Genomic DNA, 24,412 nt, shown 5'->3' with positions numbered 1-24,412 from the left:
CTTGTTATGAAGAAAACGCCCATAATACATTGACATTCAACTAAGATAATACAGTGGTTATCGTAAGTTTTTGTAACAGAGAAAATTTGTGGGTTTCTTTGGTCGCTTGTGCAGCCATGTTGATGGTTTTTCTTCTTTTCTCATATCTCTCTGTTTGGAGTCTGAAAAACCTCTGTTTGGAGGGCCGTGTAGCCCTAACCTTGGCCCTACCCCTCCATCTCAACAAAAATCGGGACACCCTAACCTTAGACGTGAACATGCAAGACAGAGGGCTAAGGGCTAAGTGGTAGGGGTGAAGGGTGAAATGGGATTCGGCCTATCTAGTATTATAGGTTAATATGTAGTACTTACAAGTACTTTTCTTGCATACTTTGCATGTACATATAAAAAAGGTATCAGGTATGTACAACAGTGCTTACTCAGAATGTAACAGTAAACAAGTAGCAGTTCCTAGTATTATTTGGTGTATAATTTGCCAATATTACTTGTAAAGACTACATATGTACCATGAAATTCTATGCTGCCCAAGCCTGGCAAGCACTATGTAGGTTTTTGTATGTACCAGAAAATTACTTTTAAAGTACTAGATATTCCTCTATTATATGTATGTAAAATAAAGTTCTGCCGATTTTTTTTCATTTTCTTATAGTTTTATTAGTGGACAAAATAAACTTCATCATAAATAAACATCAGTAATGTTGTGTAAAAAAGAGCGCAGATTTGACCTCCTTTAAAGACACACAAACTATTCCGCCTCTGATTTATGAAATGGTCGTATGACGTATGATAACGTGGAAATAAGAGATTTGAGCACAAACAATGAAGCAGCTCCAACGCTTGAAATCAAGACCCTGCCTACCAGCACCTCATTTACATATTATTTACATGATGCGCTTTCTAATTTATGCAGAGGTTTTGGTAGGGAGCCAATAATACGACAGCATTCAGTGGCTCGTGAGCCAATGGCTGTGCTTATAGGTGGAGTTTGAAGTGGAGCGGTATGTGCACTGAACCCCCACTGACCAAATGGAATTGAGGCTTTAACTGTATAGATGTCCAGTACCCAGACTTATCTGCTTCCGCTGAGGGCCAGGGTGGGTCAAAACAAGGCCACTAGTCTGTTTATCAGTCGTAGCCTTATTGTATGACTAGATTAGTTATTTAATTATTTCATTTAGTCCAACAATCAGCATTTTGTGAAGATCTGTCAGTCAACTAATTTTGTGGGTGGAGTCAGTAGTATAAAAGGTGTATGTAAACTTATGACTTTGGCTTTTTGACTTTATGTTTGTGAACCCTTTAGAATTTTCTATATTTCTGCATAAATTTGACCTAAAACTTAATCAGATTTTCACACAAGTCCTAATAGTACATAAAGAGAACCAAATTAACCAAATGAGACAAAAATATTAGACTTGGTCATTTATGTATTGACGAAAATGATCCAGTATTATGTGTCTATGAGTGGCAAAAGTGTATTGCTGTTGTCAGAAACAAACCTCATATCTCCAAAATGGTAACTTTACAGGAGAAGGAAAAAACCTACTTTATTTTTAATGTAAGTCAATGGAACCAGACTTTTTTCCAAGTCATTTTGGTTCATTTCTTTTGGTCCATTCTTCATGAAATTTACATATAAAGTAAAGGGCAACAAGTATTTTCAAATTATGTCAAAAACTAAAACACGTCAAAAATGGAGATATGAGGTTTTCTTCTGACAACAGCGATATGAACCTTTCCTTTCAGTATCTGGTGGGACCCCGTTGTGTAGCAATAACTGCAACTAAACGTTTCCGGTAACTGTTGATAAGTCCTGCACATCAGCTTGGTTGAATTTTAGCCCCTTTGTACAAAACAGCTTTAACTCTGTTATGGGTTTCCTCTCATGAACTGCTGCTTCAGGTCCTTCCACAACATCTCTAGAGGATTAAGATCAGGACTTTGACTTGGCCTTTTCAAAACATTACCTTATTCTTCTTTCTTTGGTAGAACGACTTGTGTGCTTAGGGTCATTGTCTTGCTGCATGACCCACATTCTCTTCAGTTTCAGCTGTCCTGATATTTTCCTTTAGAATTTGCTATTATAATTCAGAGTTTATTGTTCCATTAATGATGGCAAGCTGTCCTGGCCCAGATGCAGCAAAACAGGCCCAAACCATGATACTACCACCACCGTGTTTCACAGGTGGGAAAAGGTTTTTATGCTGGAATGCATTGTTTTCCTTTCTCCAAACATAACGCTTCTCATTTAAACCAAAAAGATGTATTTTGGTCTCATCCGTCCTTCTGGCTTGTCCATGTGATCTTTAGCAAACTGCAGACGGTCAGCAAAGTTCTTTTTGGAGAGCAGCAGTTTTCTCCTTGCAACCTTGCCATGCACACCATTGTTGTTCAGTGTTCTCCTGATGGTGGACTCATGAACATTTACATTAGCCACTGTGAGGCCTTTAGTTGCTTAGAAGTTACCCTGGGTTCCTTAGTGACCTCACAGACTATTATACGCCTTGCTCTTGGTTTGATCTTTGTTGCTTGTCAATGGTCTTAAACTTCCTTCATGTGTACACAGTCTGTCTGACTGTGGATTGCTGGAGTCCAGACTCTTTAGAGATGGTTTTGAGTAAATATATCATGTGTATATATATTATGGTCCTAATAGTCAGTTGTAGCCTATCACTCATGGTCTTGTTCATATAGCTTGTGGATTCTTGTTGCTGTGGAGGCTCTCGAGGGGAACTGGAGCTCCTCTTTGCTGCTGTTTTGAAAGGTTTCCTGCCAGCTCTGTCCACTGTAGTCCGCTGAAGGTGCTAACAGTATTGCCTTTCCGGCCATTTAAAAGCTGTATTTGAATGAGAGGGCTACAGTCCAGGTTTCTGTCATAGAAACATACAGTGTGCTGTATGCCGGAGAGGATTTGGGCCATTTAACCCTCTATTGCACGGTGTTGCCATATGGCAACAATAACTTTTATCTCAATTTTACTAAAAAGCAGTAATATAAATCAGTGTTTTCCTATTTAATTGTGGAAAAGGGTCTTTTACTTTGAAATGACAGATAATTTATGACGTCACATGACCAGGAATTCTTATGTATGTTGTTGTTATTACCATATATTCCAAATACCAATTGAAAATGTATTCATTTACAATATGTGTGAATATTGGGTCGTACGTTTTTACTAGGTAAAAGTTGAATTTGTTTGCTCTTGTTTTTTAATACAAAGATGTTTTTAGAGAAAAATTTTTGGTGCTTTATTTAGATTTAATGGTGCTATGGTATGATTGCGCATTGTTGCCATATGGCAACAATTTACCGAATACCTACTTAAAAATTTTTTTTTCTTTTTCCATTATTTAAGCAATTTTAAATAACAAAAACATGTTAAAAAATTGTATCATGTTTAAGTAATAGTTCATGCAATAGAGGGTTAAGATATTTCAGTAGCCACACAAAGTGCACCAGCATGACTGCTATGTAGTACAGTAGCTGAGTGTTCCCTTCGTGGTTCGTGCAGTGAGGAAACAGTAAAAGCTCATTTGTATGAAAATTGTGATTGAAGCGAGTAGCACCTCCTCTCGCCTCTCCGCTCTGCCCCTGCTCTCTCTCTTTGCCCGCGGGGATTGTGGATGCGCTGTGGGCTGAAATAATGCCTCCCGATTGAAGGGCTCTAAAGGCCCCATGGGAACGGGGGGGCGTGGGGCGGCTCTTGGCTGGCCTCGGCTTCCCCCGGCTCGATCTGGGCGCTTTTGTCACCCCCACGCCTTCACGACAGGGAGTTTTTATTCTGCGCTGAGTTGCTGGATTGTCCTCATTGAAATGCGCTTTGTTTTTTTATTTTTCTCTTTCAGTCACAGAACAGGAAATCTTTTATTTCTTCTTTGTACACGAATTGGACGTAAATGATTTATTTAGACAAGAACTTCCAGAGCAGATCGGTGCAGTTCAGCAGCGTGTTTGGAGGGATGTGGCCTAAAAATGAGGATGTGGCCTAAAAATGAGTACAGAGTAACACTGTCCATCACAACTTGGGGGCAGTGTGTCTTTTTTTGACATTTGAATTTACTTTGCTACTGTACACTTAAGTTAGAAAAATGGCTTAATTTATCATAAAGCAGCTCTGTGTATCTTCAAAGCTCAGCTTCATGTCCTTTAGAGTGTCTTCCTTGGAAAGAAGAGCAGATTTTACCTAAAGAAAACGAAAGTTTGGTTCAGTGGTGGTGTAAACGCTTAAAAGGTCTGAGTGCTGTTAAGTGCTCTTATTACAAGAAAGGGGATCAAATGAGTGGCCTTTGGTTTTTTCGTAGGTTAGCACTGTCACTAACGCTGCCATTAAGGGTGTGCTTATACTTGTAGTTCGGTTCCTTTGGTCGGACCAGGCATGTCAAACTGGGGACCTGAAAGTGATGTGGAGGTCAACGTTTAACTTCATCTAACGCTCTGAATTTAGTTCATGAAGGCTTTGCTAATTATCTGATGAGCTGAATCAAGTGTGTTTAATGAGGCAATGAGCTGAAGTCTGCAGTGTTTTGGCCTGGGAAGACTGGAGCCTGACACATGTGGTCTGGACCAACGCAGAATATTGTTCACTTAGCGTTCACAATGACATACTTAATGTTGAAAAAATGTAAACAAAAGTCATACGAGTAAAAAGTTGTACAATAACTGTGATATTGTCCACCAAACTTTCTGAATCGTATAGTTCTCTGTTCTGTCTGCCGTCATTTAAGATTTATTTATGTCTTGTTTTGTCTGTCTTGTGATGTTAGAGCAATAAGCCACAAGACTCCCTGCATTATTGTGGTTTTGCACGACGCAGAGCAGTGAAATCCCTATAACCGTCTTGAGTGGCTCACTGCTTTTACAAAATGGAGAAACCTTGGCAGCTAAATATATAATATAATTTATGTGTGTAGTCAAATGTGTATATTGAGTGTTTCATAATGACTTCAAATGTGCCTCAGCCTTTCAGAGCTTATGAAGAGATGATAAAACGCATGCACGTGTCAAAACAGTATCAGAAACTCAAGTCAAGTCAAGGTTTATTTATATGGCATCTTTTACAACAGGTGTTGTTGCAAAGCAGCTTTACAGAAAAATCCGGGTCCGAGCCCCCATGAGCGTCGCCAATGGCAACAGTGGCAAGGAAAAACTCCCTAAGAGCAAGAGGAAGAAACCTCAAAAGGGGAACCCATTCTCCTCTGGTCGACACAGGATAGCAAACAATAACAGAGCTACGTAAACAGAGAACAAGGTTTTAACGTTAGTATAACATATTGAAGTACAGGAAAGGGGAAAAGCACATTAAGCAGTGGCTCTGATTAAATAGTTCGAGTCTGTGCAGCAGCATCATCAGGAGGGTCAGTGACATTGTCTCATTTTTTCCATGAACCAAAGAAGTTCTGCACAGATGAGGCGATGGTCACTCTGTCTTTGGTCTGTTTAGGCGTCATGGTATGTATTATTTTCACGCTTCAGATGAGCTGCACCCACGTTCGTTCTGAAGCGAACCGAGACTGACCTGCTCAGGATGGCAGGTCAACAAACCAGCTCTAACAAACTGCACTGACAGAACAATTTCACCAGGGTTCGTTTTAATCCAACCAAACCTGCCAAGTCCCTAATATAACATATATATATACCCTAATATTTACACAGGATGTTGCTTTCCTCAAAATAAACCTGATTAGATTGTAGCCCCTCACTCTCGTTTATACAGCTCGGCGAGTCTTATTACAGAGGAGGCTCTCGAGGGTAACTGGAGCTTTACTCTTTGCTGTTGCTTTTGTTATTGAGCAGCTGGGCTTCGGCAGATGAGTCGAAGCATCAAGCAACGACCAAACTAGGACCGAGCGTTAACAAAATGTAGGCCTGTCACAACTATGACATAATCGCCTGAGATGAATATAGTTATTTAAGCTGACTGCAAACATTTCCACAGTCGTCATATTACGTGTATGGAGACAGACCTGGTCAGACGCGGTTAAAAGTGCGGTTAAAATCAGAGAATGAGGCTTTACTTGTTTGAACGCAACAAGCAGGTCAAATCCAGGAAGATCCAAAAACATAAAAGGAAAAACATAAAAGTAACTGGGTACAAAAGGGGCAAGACAGAAGGCGTAGTCAAGCGTCCAGAAGCAAAGTCCAATCAGTCACAGTAAGGCAATGACAACAAGAATGACCACTCAGACAGAAGCAATACCTCTCACTGATCTAGTCTAAAGCCTGGGCTTATATCCTAACTAGCTATGATCACATGATGCAGAGAACAGGTGAAACAGATGAATGTTCAGGTGAGGATGAGCGCTGATTGGTGGATGATGGTGGAGCTACAGTCACATGATGTCTCAAGGAGTTCTGGGAAATGGAGTTCGTAAGAGAGCCCGAGCCGGAGGAATGCGTGACATTATGCCACGAGAAGCAAAATGTGAATGCATGTCTGTAAAAGTTGGACACGTCAGGCTTGGACTTTAATTGCTGCATAGAAAGAACAAAAAAAAGACAATTAAATCATTAATCGCAATTATTTATGTGGCAATTAATCGCCAGCTGAAATTTTATAATCGTGATGGTTCTCGCAACATCTGAAAAAATAAGTGCCATTAATAATTCATCATGTTGTTGATGATTATTGTTTGTTGATTTATTCATAGATGCTTTCACAAGCACTGTCCAGCATGGCCTGCTGAAGTTACCGCCCAGCTCTACTTTCAATGGAAGGATCTTTAGAGAACAATTTTTGTAAAGTCGTGTGAGTGTGAAGAACCTTTTTCAAGTTTGAAGAACCTCCAACGTAATCTAAAGGTTCTAGGATGAATGGGCGATGGCGTCCGCTAAACTGGTATAGAAACTTACACATTTTGTGAAGGTTCTTTAAATTTATTAGGTTCTTCACACTCACTGGTTCAAACCTAGGGAACCAAAAGTGGTTCTTGCCTGGCGTCACTCAGTGAACACTTTGTGGAACGTTAGTTTTTATTTTTTTAAAGACTGTAATGCAGCATCATCACGCTTGGAGGAGAACATTAACCGCCAGCTCTGTCACGTCAGCTAACAGATGCCCACGTTGGCTAGGATTGCGGTGAGTGATTGGGGACGAGGGTGGACCATCCGACCCACCCAGAGAGAGAGGACAGTCGGAATTCCCTCTCTGCAGGCTGAACGTTGCATGAAGAGGAAGTTCATCAGTTGTGATCGTTCACCTATTTATCTTTCTTTTTCCTTTCGTCTGCCTCTCTCTCTCGCTGTCTCTCTCTCTCTCTCTCAGGTCAGGACCGCAGTGAGCAGGCTCTGATTAAGCGCTTCAGGGGCGATGGCGTCCGCTACAAGGCCAAGCTGATTGGTATTGATGATGTCTCTGCGGCTCGTGGAGACAAGCTCTGCCAGGACTCCATGATGAAGCTGAAGGTAAAGCCGTGTGACGTGAAGCGGCCTGGGCTTTAGAAAGACTTTACACGAGAACCGAGCCTGTCACGCACTGCTATGAGAAAAAACAGTAGGTTTCATATTTTTTGGCAAACTGGAAGATGACATTCGACTGAATCGCCTACAATCCAGACAGCAATCAGTCGTCTGATCAGTCGGCTTCTCCAAAGACTTTGAATGTTTGTAAGATGTAGAATAAACAGAACGAAGGTTTAGGTTTATTATGAAATCTCTGTACACTATACTTTCATTTATGTCCTGTAGAAATGCAAATTGTAACTCACTGTATATTCTAAACAGGACCCCTTGTGAAGATTTGGGCTCAGTATGATTTACACACACACACACACACACACACACACACACACTTTCTAAGCCGCTTATCATTCTGGGTCACGGCGGGGGGCTAAAGCCTATCCCAGTGGTCATTGGGTGGAAGGCAGGAAACACTCTGGACAGGTCGCCAGTCCATCACAGGGCTGTATGATTGACCCTGTTCAGATATATAAAAGTATAATTATGAAAAGGAGGAGAAAATGAACATTCCTTGACAGTAGTAAGGAAATTAATTGTCTGATTGCCGCTCACATTTGGAACTAAAATCGTCATTACATATATTACTAAAAGCATGCATTTCTATTGTTTATGATATTGATGATCGTCATCCACAGCCCACCAAATCAGCCTGATCAGTTAAGACCTGTTTGTGCTGAAAGAAGCTAAGAGTTTACTTTTTACCAAACCATATGGGAAAAATATATATTTCAAATGTATTTATCAAATACATTTTTGCAATGTACGAAAATGGCCAAAAATGTATTTGTTAAATATATCTTTTAAATATATTGTTAAAATGCATTTTAAATGTTTTCTTCAAATGTATTTATGAAATAAATATTTGCAATGTATGAAAATGGCCAAAAATATATTTGTTAATATAATAATATGAATAATAATATTTTTAAAAATGCATTTATTTGTATTTATTATTATATTCTATTCTCAATTGTATGTAGTTTTAACAACTTAATATACATACATTGATTACAAGAGTTGATTAACACTGCAATCTTGTGACCCCAGTAATATCTGTAAACAGGAAACCCGATTACAGACAAAAGAAAGTTTAGAAAAATAGTTTTTAGTGTTTGCAAATTAAGAAAATTTAAAGCACAAGTTCTGGAAATTGTTTTAATATTTTTCAAATCTGGGAGATTTTTAAGCCACTGTGAGTTAAAGCTGTAGATTTTGGTGTCTAGTAAAGAGGAGCTCTGAGTAACAAGAGCCCCTTCAGATGAGCTTATGTTAAAGATAAAGCTAAAGCTAACATTTAATGTAATGGTAGAGCTGATGCTAGAGGTAACATCAAACTAATACTAAGGCTAAGGCTAAAAGAAGCACTAGATCTAGACTTGAGCTAACCAGTGCATTGTTTGATTATGGGTATAAGTAAACCTCAATGATAGCAATGCGGCTGATGGCATCTGTCGCTCTCTACAGCCCTGGATGTCAAGCATCACTCTTAGGCCCAGTCCCATTTCTTATTTTAACCCCCACCCCTTGTTTTCAAGTGTCACATTGTCCCTAGGAACTGAGTTACAAGTGTTAGTGGTTGAAATCTTCCCTATGAAATGGGCCCCTCAAATAAAAAGAGCACTACTTCATTAACAGCTACTAGCGCTGCTCTGTAGGCGACCCTGCCAGTCTGCAGTGACAGCAGAGGAGGGTAAAGTTCAGCTCCTCACTGCTGGGCTTTAGTTACATTTTGGGAATCATATGCCTTCAAAGAGGGAGGGGGCAATTATTTATTATCCCCCACCCTTAATTCTTCAGTGATATGAAGTTGAAGTCAAATTTTCTCGTTCCACCTTAAATGGAGCAGCAGTTCTGGCATCTGAGTTGCCAGAATGTAACTGCTTTACCATTTAAGGTGGAACGGGAAATTTAGCGAGCTAACTACAGAGACATCTGGATACTACTAGCAATTTTTTATGCTGGTTATGAAGAAAAGGACCATAATACATTGAAATGACATTAAACTAAGAAATTACGATGGTTGTTGTATTTTTTAACAGAGAAAATTCTCACATTTGTGGGTTTCTTTGGTCACTTGTGCAGCCATGTAGCCTGTTTTCCTCTGAAACACCTCCATTTGGAGGGTCATGTAGCCCTAACACTTCGCCCTACCCCTCTATCTGAACAAAAATCGGGACACCCTACCCCTAGCTGTGAATGTGCCAAACCGGAGGGGTAGGGCTAGGTGGTAGGGGTCAAGGGTGAAATGAGAGTGGGCCTTACGGACCATCTCTTGTGCATTTTTGCTTGCAGTTCTGCTGCTTTCTGTGCTGCAGTTACGTCGTGTGCCGCGCGGCCGGTCAGCGTTATATGACTTTCATGTTTTGAGATAATCTTGATCAGACGGGCTCACACAGCTGTAGAATGCTTAGAGGGCATCAAAGATAATCCATTCAGAGAATTTAGGTCAGTGTGAGGCAACTCGGCACAAAAAGACAAGAAAAGACTGTTTATACTGCAATGCTCAAAATTCCTGTGGGCAACTTTCATATCATAACAGTATCATATTTATGTAGAGGAATCACATTTTATATAAAACAGTAAACGGTGAATATGTTGGTGTCCTTGGTAGTGGACAGTGTGAGGGACTCCTTTTTGTTATATAACCATCATTACACTTTTAATAATGATGGTTCTTCAAGAGTTCTTTAGCAAAGAAAGTAGTTCTATATGGAACCATGAACACTCAAAGAACTCTTTGCGTGATAAAAAAGATGGTCCTTTCAGGGTTCTTCAGTAAAGAAAATGGTTCTCTGTAGAACCATGAACAATCAAAGCACCCTTTGCATGATTAAAGGGTTCTTTGCATGGTGAAATGGTTCTTCAGATTGATGCAGAATGTGTTATATATGGTTCCAAAAAAAGTTCTTCTTTTGTTATGATGTCAAGATTATAACAGTGGAAGAACCCTTTTTGGTGCTATATAAAATCTTTTTCAAATGGTTCCATATAGAACCATCTACGGCACATTCCTGATCAATCTGAAGAACCATTTCACCATGTAAAGAACCCTTTAATCGTGCAAAAGGTACTTTGATTGTTCATGGTTTCATATGCGTGCATAAGTCACTGTGCCATAAAAATGATTTTGATTTTGCTGTTATTTTAAGCTACGATTTTTACATGTTGTTGCTTTAAGGTTTCATTTTTTTTAATTTGAAATCACCAGCCACCCTTTATGTATCAAAGTGGCAGTCATGATGAATGGTTTAATGAAAATGGTCCAAAATGAATTAAAATGAATCTTTTCTCCATTAACTTCCATTAAAAATTAAGAACGTTTTTCATTCTCCTGTAAAGTTTTGGAGGTTTTTTTTCAGACAGCAGCAATATGTTCAAAGTATCTGCAGTGAGCTGTCCAGACATTTCAAAGGAAAAAAAAAAACAGATTTGCCATGAGAAGGTCACATTTTATTCTTAAGGGCTTTGAGGCTGACGCTGTAGCATTAGCCAGAAAACAGTCCCTTAATTGGCCTAGTTTAGGGGTCAGCAGCATGAGGCTCCGGAGCCGCGTGCGGCTGCCCTGTTGTGGCTCCACAGCAGAATTAGATATTTAGGTAAAAATAAAATAATCCTCCTCTGCTAATCGTTCTAACTACTTAATGTAGCCTATAACTGGTAATTCACCCTTTAAGTTTGGCCCTATGGTGACTGCTTGTCACCATAGCAACACAGACAACAGTCTTGCCTAGCTAGTAGGTAACGAAAAGGCAAAGAGAGAGATTTAAGATGAACATCGATAATTAATAATGGACTCATTTGCATTTAAAATCAGTTACATTTAAGGTGGAACGGGAAAGAAGCTGGCGAATGAAAAGCGACTTCAGGTCGCATAAAAAATCAAACATTGACACATTTTACAAGAAACTGTTCCACTTTTGAGGAAAAGTTTCCTGCTGGAGATGTGAGAAAAGCGGCTTTAAACTTAAAGCAGAGCGAAGTAAGTCTGCGTGTTATTATTTAATATTTTTTAGTCTATACTAGTACATTAGCACAGACTGAGACATATTTACAGCTAAGATGGTGAAATGGACAGAAAATTTTGTGGCTCCCAAGGTTGTTTGATTTTTGTTGAAAGGACAAAATGGCTCTTAACATTTGGGTTGCTGACCCACGGATTAGTTAATTATAGTAGCTTTAATCTATAGTTGTTAATGCTGTGTGTTAACATCAGCAATGTAGGCTCGTAAAACTGCTATCTTGAACAATTGTGTGTGAAAACACAAATACTCAACATAGACCACTATAAACATTTAAAATGTGGTGTTAAATAAAACAAATAGATTATTAAAAACAGTATTAATTAATGATAAAAAGCTCAGTCTGCTGGAGAATGACAAGGTTGAGATGGAGCACCAATTTAGAATTCGAGTAACAGCCCAAATGTGCCAAAACGTGATGTCCTTCAAGTGATAGTAAGAATACTGAACATGAATATCACAGTGAGAACACAGTGGAATTGGAGGTGTTAAATCAACACCTACCGTTTACCCTGAAGGCTGGAAACAGTTGAGCACAAGGCTCATTTACCACTGACCACTTTGCTGTTTGCTGTGAATGTATAAAAAAAACCATAGGCCTATATTTCTGATGTCAGACACTCCAAGGCCTATAACAACAACTTGTTTGTGGTCAAAAAAGCTCATAAATTGCATGTGAGTGGTGCAAATGTGCATATGATTTCTGGCAGAGAGCTTTGGCATTTAAGCAGCGCCCTGAAGCCACATCAGCGGCTCAGAACTTCCTTTAGATCCAGGCTGCTATTACGTGGGTAGGCATGCAGAGAGCTCCAGCAGCCTGGCCTTCAAAGACTCCGAGCGCTAATCCACTGAAGACGCTGGCAGCTTGTCGATTAGCGGCCGAGCTGAAGCGTAGTGTTCAGCAGCCCTGTGCTCTTTGTTCCTCCGTCAGGCTTCAGCCGCGCTCTGACAGGTCAGAGGGAGCTCATTAATGACCGTGCTTAACTCTCTCGCGTAGGTACATCAGAGTGCGCGTGTTCGCCCACATAGGCAGGCTTTCAAGCGGAACGTGCTGTCCATCAATAGCGCTGAGATGAAGGAGATGTCAGGTGATCGGCCTACTCAGCATGCGATCGTGGGACGTGTGAGAATTTGAAGTCATTAAACCTTAAAGTCCATGGGAAACTGCGCTTTAGAGGCTGATGAAGTTTTAGTGGAGACTTGAGTTTTTATACCTCAGTACAGGCTGTCTTGCTTAAAGTGCAGACGGCCAGCAGCTCTATGCAAAGGTCATCAAAGGAGCATGAGAGGATCACCTGCAGCACTCTCTCTAACGGTTAAGCTAATCTTAAAGCTACACAATGTAAGATTTGGCGATTTTGAGACTTCTTCAGTGGCAATATGTAATTGCACACTTTGATCGCACCTTTTGTGATGTGGGTTGTGTTTCGGACCCCTTCTCCAAGCGAATGAATGTGTTAAAAGAGAATTCAAGTCGAAGCTCGGTGAAGGACGCGTCTTCTGAGGATGTGAGTGGATTATCTATCATTGTCATCATATCTTCATCAGTATAATGTTTATTTTGCATTTGAGACCTATCGAGCTTCTTTTTGAGTCTGTGCTTGTGATGCTAATACATAAAAACGTATGACGTGGTCCGAAAAACTCCCACCAGTCAGACCCAATGATGATCTCTTTTGGATTCTATTACAGTTTCTTTGTTTTACAGAGGTAAGCAAGGCAAGGCAAGTTTATTTTTATAAAACGTATAGTTCGTTTTAGGGACTCCGCTTCACGTCATGCCTAAGAACACCCTTCCCGTGATAAAATCGCAGTAACGCACAGCCTCTCGTGTTTTAAAAAAGTAAAGTGAAGGAAAACAGAAATTAAAAACACGATTAAAACGTGATTAAAACGATAGATTTAAGAAAAGGAAATCATTAAATTAAAAATCAAATTAGAAATTAAATTAGGATAAAAAAGTGCCGTTACAGAGGAGAAGAGCCAGCCATGATAACAGTGTTTTAAACTGAGCTGACGGTCTGATAGAGGTAGGCGAAGGTAGTGTTAGGAGTCTTGCCCAAGGACTGCACTAGGGTGTTTGTCCAGACGGGGGACCGAACCCCAGTCAACAGCATGAAGGTTAGCTTGATGGGCGTGAAGGGCAGCTTCCCTCAAAGCTACAACAGTGGTTTTAAGGTCCAGTTGTGAACCTTAAATAAGTTTTTCCAGGTGAAAAGTTCGTATTTGTACCTTTTCATAACCGAATGTTTTAAAACAGTACAATAAAATAAAAGCCTGAAGACGAGACGGGGTGTGTGGAGTCAGCACAGCTTAGACAATATAATTCAATGGATTATGTTACAGTTATGTGTATCCCTGACTAAAGGTACTGAGATGTACCCTTGAGGGCACCACCCCAGTGACAAGAGAGGTACTGCCCCAGTGACAGTTTACTACCTTTATTTTTGGGAGTGTACAGTACACAAGCTCCTTTTGGATATATTTTGAATTGCAGCTTGATAAGTATTCAAGTATTCATTTGGACGTATTAAAAGCCTGTAAATCACTGTTCGGTGTAGCCCCGTGACAACACTGTGTCATACAGTGTCGGACGAACATAAGCAAGTCTATCTGAGATAGGCAAGTGTGTGATGATTTAGATGCTTCAGATGTGCCTAAGCCTTCATTAGCCATGTAGCTCCAGTGAACCATTAAAGAAACAAACATCAGACAAACATGTTTTGGCTGATCATCTACATTTAGGGTGAAAGGAAAATTGTGTAAACTAATGTGTTAACTGTGGCGCTTTTAAGAAATCTGAGTCCAGAGCTTTGCTTTTGTTTAAAGACAACAGTTACGGTGGAAATTCTGACCTGTTAGCTGACGTATATCAGTTCTCACAAGCCACAACGCTGCTGTCCTCAGCAGTCTGCCTCATCAAACACACTTGATCCAGCTACTTTGAGACCTTTGTGAACTGGATTGTGAACATTAAACGAGGGAAGATGCTCGGCTAATCTCTGCAGAGCTGTCAAAGCCCAGTTTGACATGCCTTATGTAACACTTGTAACCCACCTCTCCCCTCTGTCCTCTGATTACAGGCACCTCGCTGTTTCTGCTGATTTTCACTTTTTCTTTCTCCTCCTTCAGCTGCCTTTCCTTCTTGTCTCCTGCAGGGGATCGCTGCCTCGGCACGGTCCAAAGGCGAGCACAAGCAGCGAGTGTTCTTAACCGTCTCCTTCAGTGGAATCAAGATCTACGATGAGAGATCAGGGGTGAGTGACCGCTCGTTTCCTGCCGCCTGCTTTACTTTGCCTCTTTGCCTTGCTGCCTTGATCCCTGGAGGTTTCAGAGCCTTTTGAGATGATCACAATAGACAGGATTGCAATGACTTGAGGAAGATGAATGAAGTCTTTTTATTTGGCCACATCCTCACGTCAAACTCAGTCAGAGTCATGGTGGATCCTTAATAAGTCCAGGTAACAGGTGGGAGAAAGTCCAAGCTAGTTAAACATAAAGGCTACGTTCGGACTGCAGGTACAAGTGATCCATGTACGATTTACTGCGCTGATCTGATTTTATTTATGCCCTTTAAGAGTTCAGTGGTCTAAAAACCATCAGATGTGGTATGTGATCAGATCCTTTAGCAGAGTGTCCACAGGTGGGAGAGTGCATGTGCACCAGCAAAACAGCGCAGGCCTAAATGTTTGACCCCTGCAGTGAGGGGTCCAATGGCTCTGCTATGCTCTGCGTTTTGCCGGCATGGTTTGGGTCCACATGTCCCCAGTAAATGAGTCACTACAAATCAATACAGCACCAGCTGAGGGAGTATCTTTCCGAGGAATCGTGTTTCATCCCCCCACTATAGTTCAAGAGACTTGTAGAACCTATGACAAGGTGGATTGAAGCTGTTCTGGTGGCTCGTGCTGGTCCAACACCAAATTAAGACACTTTTTTGCTGGTTTTTCCTTTGTCACCTATATGAACAGCTGTTGATATTTGAACTCAACAGCAAAAAACACACCCCTCCCTCCAGTGCTCCTTCAGAAACTCCATCCCCCAAATTCGTGGACACGCACTGTCGAGGCCAACACACTTATTTCGATCTTTGTGGCCATAAAACCCTTCGCAATCAGTGAACACACAAATACCATAATATAGAGAGAGAGCAATCAGCAACACAGCAAGTAATGTAGCTAGCATTAGCTCAGTAGTGGGTTAGCAAACTACAGTGGCTGTTGTGAAGCTAACCAGTTGCTAACATAAACATTTGTAAACAAGGTGAAACAGTACTGACTTATTGATTCTGTGAAACAACAAAAATTAGTGAATGTTACCCACCTGTTCAGCAGGAGCGGCCTCCTCATCCCTTTTCACACTTTTAAATTCTTAATGAAGGTGAAGCTTCTTTTTCACCAGCTTCTTGTTTGAATTTTCCCGTTCCGCCTTAAATTGTGAGAAGGGCAAAGCAAAACGTGGGGAGGGCCAACGTGTTCACAGGGCGGGACTGACATGCACGCGCGGCCGTTCTGGCTGTGGAAGTAAAACAAAGAGAAGCTCAGATTACAGCTCACACAGAGGGAATGTGACTTCATTCCAGGTGATTGCTAGGGTTTTGCTACATGGTTGTTACGATATTCCATGTGGTTGCTAGGGTTTTGCTACATGGTTGTTAACAGTATTCCAGGTGGTAGCTAGGGTTTTGCTACATGGTTGTTAACAGTATTCCAGGTGGTTGCTTGGGTTTTGCCACATGGTTATTGCAGTATTCCAAGTGGTTGCTAGGATTTTGCTACATCGCTGTTACGTAATTCCAGGAATTCTCTGCTCCGGACGTCATTACACCACTAAATCTTTACATAGAAAATAGTTGTTTGCTGCTATATTAATGCTGAAAATGTTATATATATATAACCTTTAAGATTAATAACTGATAGCTGATCTTGATGTTTCAGGGGTTAGAGTCAAGTGGGTTTTTTAAAATGATTAGTTTATTTGAATTTATCTGACCAAAATCCTGGTTAAAAATATCAGTGGAGCTGAATCAAATTCCACACGAAGACTCGCGAATTAAGAAGCCCTGTAGTTACATTAAAAACAAGTGTTCAGATGGGCCTCATTTGGTCTTTAAAATATTAATGTGGATCTGAAGCTGGTTGGACTGGTTCCCAGTCTCACTCGCGGAGATAAGGGCTTCCCTCTGTGTGAGGAGAGCTCTCTGGAGGTTGGAGTCCTGCTGCTCTTTCTGAGGATGATGAAGTGATTTTGCTCTGCAGCCTGACAGACGAGCAGCTCAGCCCTGCACCCATCCCCACTAATCAACAGCTAATTAGCCCAAATGCCCGCATGTTTTCTTTTTCCCTTTTAGCGTTTAGAGTACACTGTTCAAAGTCATACTTGTTTAACTGGAAAACGGTGGATTTTAAGAAATCAAATAGCACATGTACCTCTAAATATAGCATGAAATAAGTAGCATAAAGTAAAAAATAAAATAGTCATATTTGGTAATTATTCATTTAATGGATACTTGTAGATGCTTTTAACTAAATATCCATTCATTCAACTAGGTGGTTTGACTTTTCATTTTCATTTATGAAAGCCTAGTCAAAAAATGTGTTTCCGTGTATGAAATGAACAAAAAAACAAGGAACGTCATGTTCTTTGGAGGTATTTGTAGGCCGCTATGTTGATTAAGGCAGTGGCTCTCAGGGAATCGTGACTAGTTGCTGGAAAATAACAGCTATTTTGAGAATGTCTTTTCTGGTAAAACCTTCCAGCCCAATGATATCCCACTGTGTCATGCTGTGCTAACACTGAGAGCCAGCGGTGTGCAGTTCTGAGCAAAGCAGCTGCCTTTGCTGACTTGATGTGTATCAGTATTACGTTATCATTAGCTTACTACGCTAAAAGGCGCACAAAAGTGTGCAGGTCACTTCGTTTAGAGTGACTGAGCAGCAAGGAAACTGCTGGATGTTTGTAAAGTGGTTATTTGGTTTATTTATGACCAATAACGGCCTGTTTTCCATGCATTTGGTAGCTATGCTGTGCTACGAAATCAATAACTAGCAATGTAGCGTGTGTTAACCGACGTGGGATGCAGAGACAGTCTACCAGCCCTATGAGCTCCAATGGTGTTTCAGGGTAGGGGGTCACGGCTTAAATACGCCGGAAACCCCTGATTTATTGAACTGTAGCTCAAAGGCGGTAATAGATGCAAAAGCAATTAAATCTGTGTTTCGCTAAAGTCGTTTAATTAAATTAAGCATCAGATCAGACGCTGTGAGTAACCGTAAAATCATGACACCATAAAAAGTCTGCATTCAACTAAATATCAATGAACACAATTTATAGTGAAACATAACAAGATAAACATAAAAACATAAACATAACAATACCTAACGCTAAACCCTAGGTGCTGCTGGAAACGCTTTGAATCCTTTTTATCACGTGATGGGGGTTTTCACCACTGGGGCAGCTGTGGTTAAGCCCCCTGCACAAGGACACAGCAGCAGTGCTCATTGTCCAGGGGGACCTGAGACCCTGCAGCCCTGCAGGCCTCCCTCATTTGGCCTGTTAGTATAACCCTGTTGCTTGAAAGAAGCCCAAAAATACAGAGCTGTATGTATAACAACCCAAGTTTTCCACCATCTAATGCTTGTTGTGCCACTAAACCCAATAGACTACTTTCCCAGATAGGGTTTAATCTTATTCTTGGACTAAATTAAGCCACAGGCTCAAGTGACTCACACAGTGCAGTGTTCTTTCTCAGTCTGTGAGGGGGGCTAATCTGCCCCTGAAGCCTCTGCACATAGGTTTATCTGAAACTGCCCTGAAACCGCTAATGTAGCCTTGCTGCGTTTCTCATGATCACAGAAGCTATTCTACATTCCCAACAATAGGCAGAGCAGAACGCAGAACAGTTTGGATGCTGAGGATTAGCTCAGAGCTTAGCCGTCGACTCTGAACACAGATTTCTGTTTCTTATTTTGTCACAATTATATGGGAAGCATTTTCTCATTCAGCTGCAGATTGTTTCATAGTTATCCACAGCGGAACATGGCTTACAGTTTCATGCCTGCTGAACGATTGTATGAGGCCGTACGTTTGGACTCTTGTTGTCTTGGTGATGATTGTTATTTTGTTCAGTAATAACTCGTGCACTATGGGTAAAGATAAACAAGAAGTTAAATGATAATATACTGTAACTAAAGTGCATTTCACCATGAAAATGCAGAGTGACTGCGCAGTTTAAGCAGTTCCCTGGTATTGATAGGGTGCTTCTAGATAGTTGATATGGTATTTCTGGTGGTTGCCAGGATGTGTTTGATATTCCAGGTGGTTGCTAGGGTTTTGCTACATGGTTGTTACAGTATTCCAGGTGGTTCTTAGGGTTTTGCTACATGGTTGTAGCAGCATTCCAGGTGGTTGCTAGGGTTTTGCTACATGGCTTTTACAGTATTCCAGGTGGTTGCTAGGGTTTTGCTACATGGCGTTACGGTATTCTAGGTGGTTCCTAGGGTTTTGCTACATGGTGTTACCGTATTCCAGGTGGTTACTTGGGTTTTGCTACATGGTTGTTGCCGTATTCCAAGTGGTTTCTAGGGTTTTGCTACATGGTTGTTGCAGCATTCCAGGTGGTTGCTAGGGTTTTGCTACATGGCTTTTACGGTATTCTAGGTGGTTGCTAGGGTTTTGCTACATGGCTTTTACACTATTCCAGGTGGTTGCTAGGGTTTTGCTACATGGCGTTACGGTATTCCAGGTGGTTTCTAGGGTTTTGCTACATGGCGTTACGGTATTCTAGGTGGTTCCTAGGGTTTTGCTACATGGCGTTACCGTATTCCAGGTGGTTTCTAGGGTTTTGCTACATGGTTGTTAAGGTATTCCATGTGGTTGCTAGGGTTTTGCTACATGTTTGTTACAGTATTCCATGTGGTTGCTAGGGTTTTGTTACATGATTGTTATGGTATTCCAGGTGGTTTCTAGGGTTTTACTAGGTGGTTGCTGTGGTATCCCAGGTAGTTCTTAGAGTGTTGCTAGTGTGCTTCTATCAATGAAACACATGAAGGGTGTTCAAACTTTTGGCCACATATTCAATTCCTTGTTCATTCTTATGGGGGAAAAAAAAGAAACTATATGTCCAACCAAAACGATGGACAACAATCCGGCAAAAAAATAATAAGAAGAATTGATATTGTATTTCACAATTATGAATTGTAAAATACACGATCAGTAATTCCGTATGGATTTCTCTGCATTGAGATTTAGTTAAATATGTGGAATAGTGGATGTTAAGTATTATAACTCCATTCTCAATGTTCTACAGCACAACATACATCAGTGAAGTCTGTCGAAGAGTAGACTCATCTGCACTAATGTAATGCTGGTAATCTTTCTGTGGAGTTTGTTTTAATGGATGTTTCTGACCCACAGGTGTTACAGCACCACCATTCTGTGCATGAAATCTCCTACATCGCCAAAGACACCAGAGACCACCGTGCCTTCGGCTACGTCTGTGGGAAAGAGGGCAACCACAAGTTTGTGGCCATCAAGACGGGCCATTCGGTGATTATCCATAGCCATGCTCTTCTTCACTTTACCATGTACCATTTTTTACCCATTTTCTCCTCAGTTTAGTCATATACAATTCCACTCACTGGACCATTAGGACCCCCCTAATCACGATACCACCACATCTTTTCAAACTGCCGCTAATGCGATGTCATTGGACAGCTGAATGCGCTCAGAGGACAATTGAATTGAATTGAGAACTTTGACTGTAATGTTTTTTTCATTCTTTGTTGTTTTTCGTACAAGAAGTAAAAAATCATAAATTCATGTTGCGAGAGTTTGCTACATGGTTGTTATGGTATTCCAGGTGGTTGCTAGGGTTTTGCTACATGTTTTTACGGTATTCCAGGTGGTTGCTAGGGTTTTGCTACGTTTTTACAGTATTCCAGGTGGTTGCTAGGGTTTTGCTAAATGTTTTTTTACAGTATTCCAGGTGGTTCTTAGAGTTTTGCTGCATGGTTGTTATGGTATTCCAGGTGGTTGCTTGGGTTTTGCTGCATTGTTGTTATGGTGTTCCAGGTGGTTGCTAGGGTTTTGCTACATTGTTGTTATGGTATTCCATGTGGTTGCTAGGGTTTTGCTAAATTTTTTTTTTTTTTACAGTATTCCAGGTGATTCTTAGGGTTTTGCTACATGGTTGTTATGGTTTTCCATGTGGTTGCTAGGGTTTTGCTACATGGTTGTTATGGTATTCCAGGTGGTTGCTAGGGTTTTGCTACATGTTTTTTACAGTATTCCAGGTGGTTCCTAGGGTTTTGCTACATGGTTTTTATGGTATTCCAGGTGGTTGCTAGGGTTTTGCTACATGTTTTTCACAGTATTCCAGGTGGTTCCTAGGGTTTTGCTACATGGTTGTTATGGTATTCCAGGTGGTTTCTAGGGTTTTTGCTACATGGTTGTTATGGTATTCCAGGTGGTTGCTTGGGTTTTGCTACATGATTTTTATGGTATTCCAGGTGGTTGCTAGGGTTTTGCTACATGTTTTTTTTTATAGTATTCCAGGTGGTTCTTAGGGTTTTGCTACATGATTGTTATGGTATTCCAGGTGGTTCTTAGGGTTTTGCTACATGGTTGTTATGGTATTCCAGGTGGTTTCTAGGGTTTTGCTACATGGTTGTTATGGTATTCCAGGTGGTTTTTAGGGTTTTGCTACATGGTTGTTATGGTATTCCAGGTGGTTCTTAAGGTTTTGCTACATGGTTGTTATGGTATTCCAGGTGGTTTCTAGGGTTTTGCTACATGGTTGTTATGGTATTCCAGGTGGTTTCTAGGGTTTTGCTACATGGTTGTTATGGTATTCCAGGTGGTTGCTAGGGTTTTGCTACATGGTTGTTATGGTATTCCAGGTGGTTTCTAGGGTTTTGCTACATGGTTGTTATGGTATTCCAGGTGATTTCTAGGGTTTTGCTACATGTTTTTTTACACTGATGTTAAAGTCTATTCTAAAAGGGAAGCCTATTAATATTCTGAACTACATAATACATTGATGGTCACACTGCACTAGTAACAATGTCTGATCTTGCATAAGTCTGGCTGACTTTTAGAAAGATATGAAAGGATTTCCCAGTTCTGATCCTCGCTCTGCTTCCTGTCTGTCCTGGCAGGCGGAGCCTCTGATCCTGGAGCTGCGTGACCTCTTTACACTCATCTACGACATAAAGCAGAGGGAGGAAGTGGAGAAGAAAGCTCAGAAAGAGAAGCACTGTGAACAGGCTGTGTACCAGGTACAGAAATACATCTGTAGAGAAATCAAATTTGTAAACTTAATATTGCATATGAATGTCATTTTCGAGTAGTGATGGAAAATCTAAGTACACACTTAAAAAAGCTGTTTTTTTCAGGGGTTCTTGTGTAAAGAAAATGGTTCTATATAGAATCATGAACACACAAAGAACCTTTTGCATAGTTACAGTGTTGAATGAAACATGAAAGCGTTCTTCAGATTGATGGAGAATGTGCTATAGATGGTTCTATTTAGGAGGCCATTTTTATTTTGTCTGCCCAGAAATGAGGCGCTTTACTGAAAATAATATAAAAAATGAGAACCTTCATTTTGAAAAATGTCTCTCAGTAAAATGACATAGTATTGCATATTAATATGACATAAAATGTGTATGCTTTATGAATGTTGATTTAAACATTCATGAGCATGTTATGAAGCGTTTATGAAAGACGTTATGAATGTGTTATATGAACACCCTTTAAGTAAAGTGTTACCGAGACTTTCACATTTGGTATCAGCTAACTCCTCATACTTGCTGTTTTAAAGTGGAAAGGTACAATGTGCCTAGGCTAGTAACGTTAGCTGTGGTAACAGATGATTATCATTTGTCTACGATGCTGTTTTGTGGTCGGGTTCTGGATTTAATGAAATGCCGTAACTGAAATGCTGAGTGGTGCTCAGAGACAATGTGCTTCAGTGCTGAATGTCGGTGGTGTTGTGCAAATCTTCATTAAAAACTATTTTTTGGACGATGCTTGTTGTCCACCTGGCGCAGCAGGTGTGGGGTAGGCTTAAGAGTCCTATGTGGAGCTTCTTTCACGGGATAAATAAAAATTAGATGCAATGCAAATGAAAAGCCAAATCCCAGATTTTTTGGGGGGGTCGGGGGGGGTCTTAAAAATTCAAATACCACATATGACGTAAATGTGTGTGGATGCCGAGTGTTGAACAGCCAGTTCAGTTTTGTGTACAGTTGTAACTGTTGTTCATTTATTTTTATGAGACAATTTTCCTGTCTTGTGACATCACACCCATCATCATTTCAAAACAGGCTATGTTTGCATTGGGGTGTGAACAATATGATTTGAAACTTCAACAATGTTTACAGAGTACATCAAACTATTTTGGTGAGATAAAACAAGGAAATGTGTTTTTCTGTGATATCCAGTTTGTCTGTGTTCATGACATTTTCATCTCTCTCGGTTCACTTACCTCTACTTTTATGCTTATTCTCAAAAAACCACCTCGCTATCTCCATATCCGTCACAGACAATTCTCGAAGACGACACTGATGACCCTGTATATCAGGTAAGCAGAGTTCAGACCTTTGCTACACAACCAAACGTTAACTGTACGTTATGAACCAGAGGTACCCAACTGCAGTTCTGAGACCGCAGCACTATCAGCTTAACATCGTCCCTGCTTTCATATATTTTATTGAACTCAGCTGTGCTACAGCGAGGTAAAAGCTGGGGAAACCATTTCGTGCTGTCGTCTTCCAGGACTGGACTTGGATTCCCTCGTTTTTAAACAGTTTTCCATGTTCTGCTTTGATTAATAATTCATTTAACTCCACCATTCCAGTATACTTAATCTGTTTGCAGTAGACGGCCACAGTAGTTGAATTTTCTTTAACCATTCAACTTCTTTCATTGACGGTGTATCGATGTGCAGCCATGTTTTGTTTTTTCTGTGTACACGTTTTACTGAAAGTCATATACAGCACCAGCCGATGCACTCTTTCCCCTTCGAACCCCAGTGCTCTTTTGCTCAAACTGAATACAGACAACCTTAACCTCTTTAAACATGCACAGCGTTGCATTAGCCAACCCCTATAGAGGGACCCCTGTAGAAGTAGCTGGACAAAGTTAATAGACAGTTTACATCGCTGCTCTGTAACTGCCCGTTTTCCATTGCTTTACTAGCTAATGTTCATTTTTTGAGGGACTTTTTTTTTATCAACAGGCTTAATGTAAGTATTGTAAATGTCTGAGACACTGCTAACGTTTTCCTAGTTGCCTTTATATCCTTCATTGAAGTGCAGGCTCCCTGTTTCGTGCTTTTGGGGACAGAGCTTTTAATTGTGGCAGAACTAAGGTTAATCATTTGCTAGCCTGTCAGCATGTTAGCATGTTAGCATGTGCCCAGTGTTGAACCCTGTCTGACCAGCTGCCTGTGTGGCCCCGCCCACTGTCTCTCTCTCTCTTTTCCACCTCCTCCTGCCGCGTCGCTGCCATAGTACATTGTGTTTGAAGCTGGACACGAGCCTCTCCGTGGCCCCCTATCAGAGGAAAGCGTTTACCAGGTACTCTGCCAAGCCCTGCCCCTTCCCTGCCCAACCCCTGTTTGAAGCTATAGTGGTTTAGTGGAGGCCTGTAACTGATTTTGATAAAGATTTAATTTTTCTGGCAGCTGTAAATATTGTTTCTGTAATATTTAACAAGAATAATACATTTTGGAAATCAGTGCTGGCAAACTATATAACTGAGCAACCATGATACATTTTATAAATATTTTAGTGAAGTTGAAGCTTTGTGTTAATGACCTGTTACGACTTTTAGGTCCCAACGAGTCAGCAGAAAGAAGGGATCTATGATGTTCCAAAACGCCATTTTATGACTGTAGGTGCTTCTGTGTGCTGATCACTCACCAAACCAACCCG

General features: G+C 40.7%; 1 protein-coding gene across 1 annotated transcript in view; it reads left to right on the top strand.

Annotated features, from left to right (window-relative positions):
- The window catches only part of dab1b (DAB adaptor protein 1b), an 83,165-nt gene that overhangs the window by 43,441 nt on the left and 15,312 nt on the right, over positions 1-24,412 (top strand). Inside the window, 7 exon segments of the mRNA XM_036596898.1 lie at positions 7,262-7,401; positions 14,633-14,731; positions 19,890-20,021; positions 21,632-21,751; positions 23,020-23,058; positions 23,990-24,055; positions 24,312-24,371. Of these exon segments, the coding sequence (XP_036452791.1) occupies positions 7,262-7,401; positions 14,633-14,731; positions 19,890-20,021; positions 21,632-21,751; positions 23,020-23,058; positions 23,990-24,055; positions 24,312-24,371 (656 nt within the window).

The sequence above is a fragment of the Colossoma macropomum genome, unplaced genomic scaffold, assembly GCF_904425465.1.
Source record: "Colossoma macropomum unplaced genomic scaffold, Colossoma_macropomum, whole genome shotgun sequence".
Lineage (NCBI taxonomy): Eukaryota > Metazoa > Chordata > Actinopteri > Characiformes > Serrasalmidae > Colossoma > Colossoma macropomum.
This window is presented reverse-complemented; position numbering and strand designations above follow the sequence as displayed.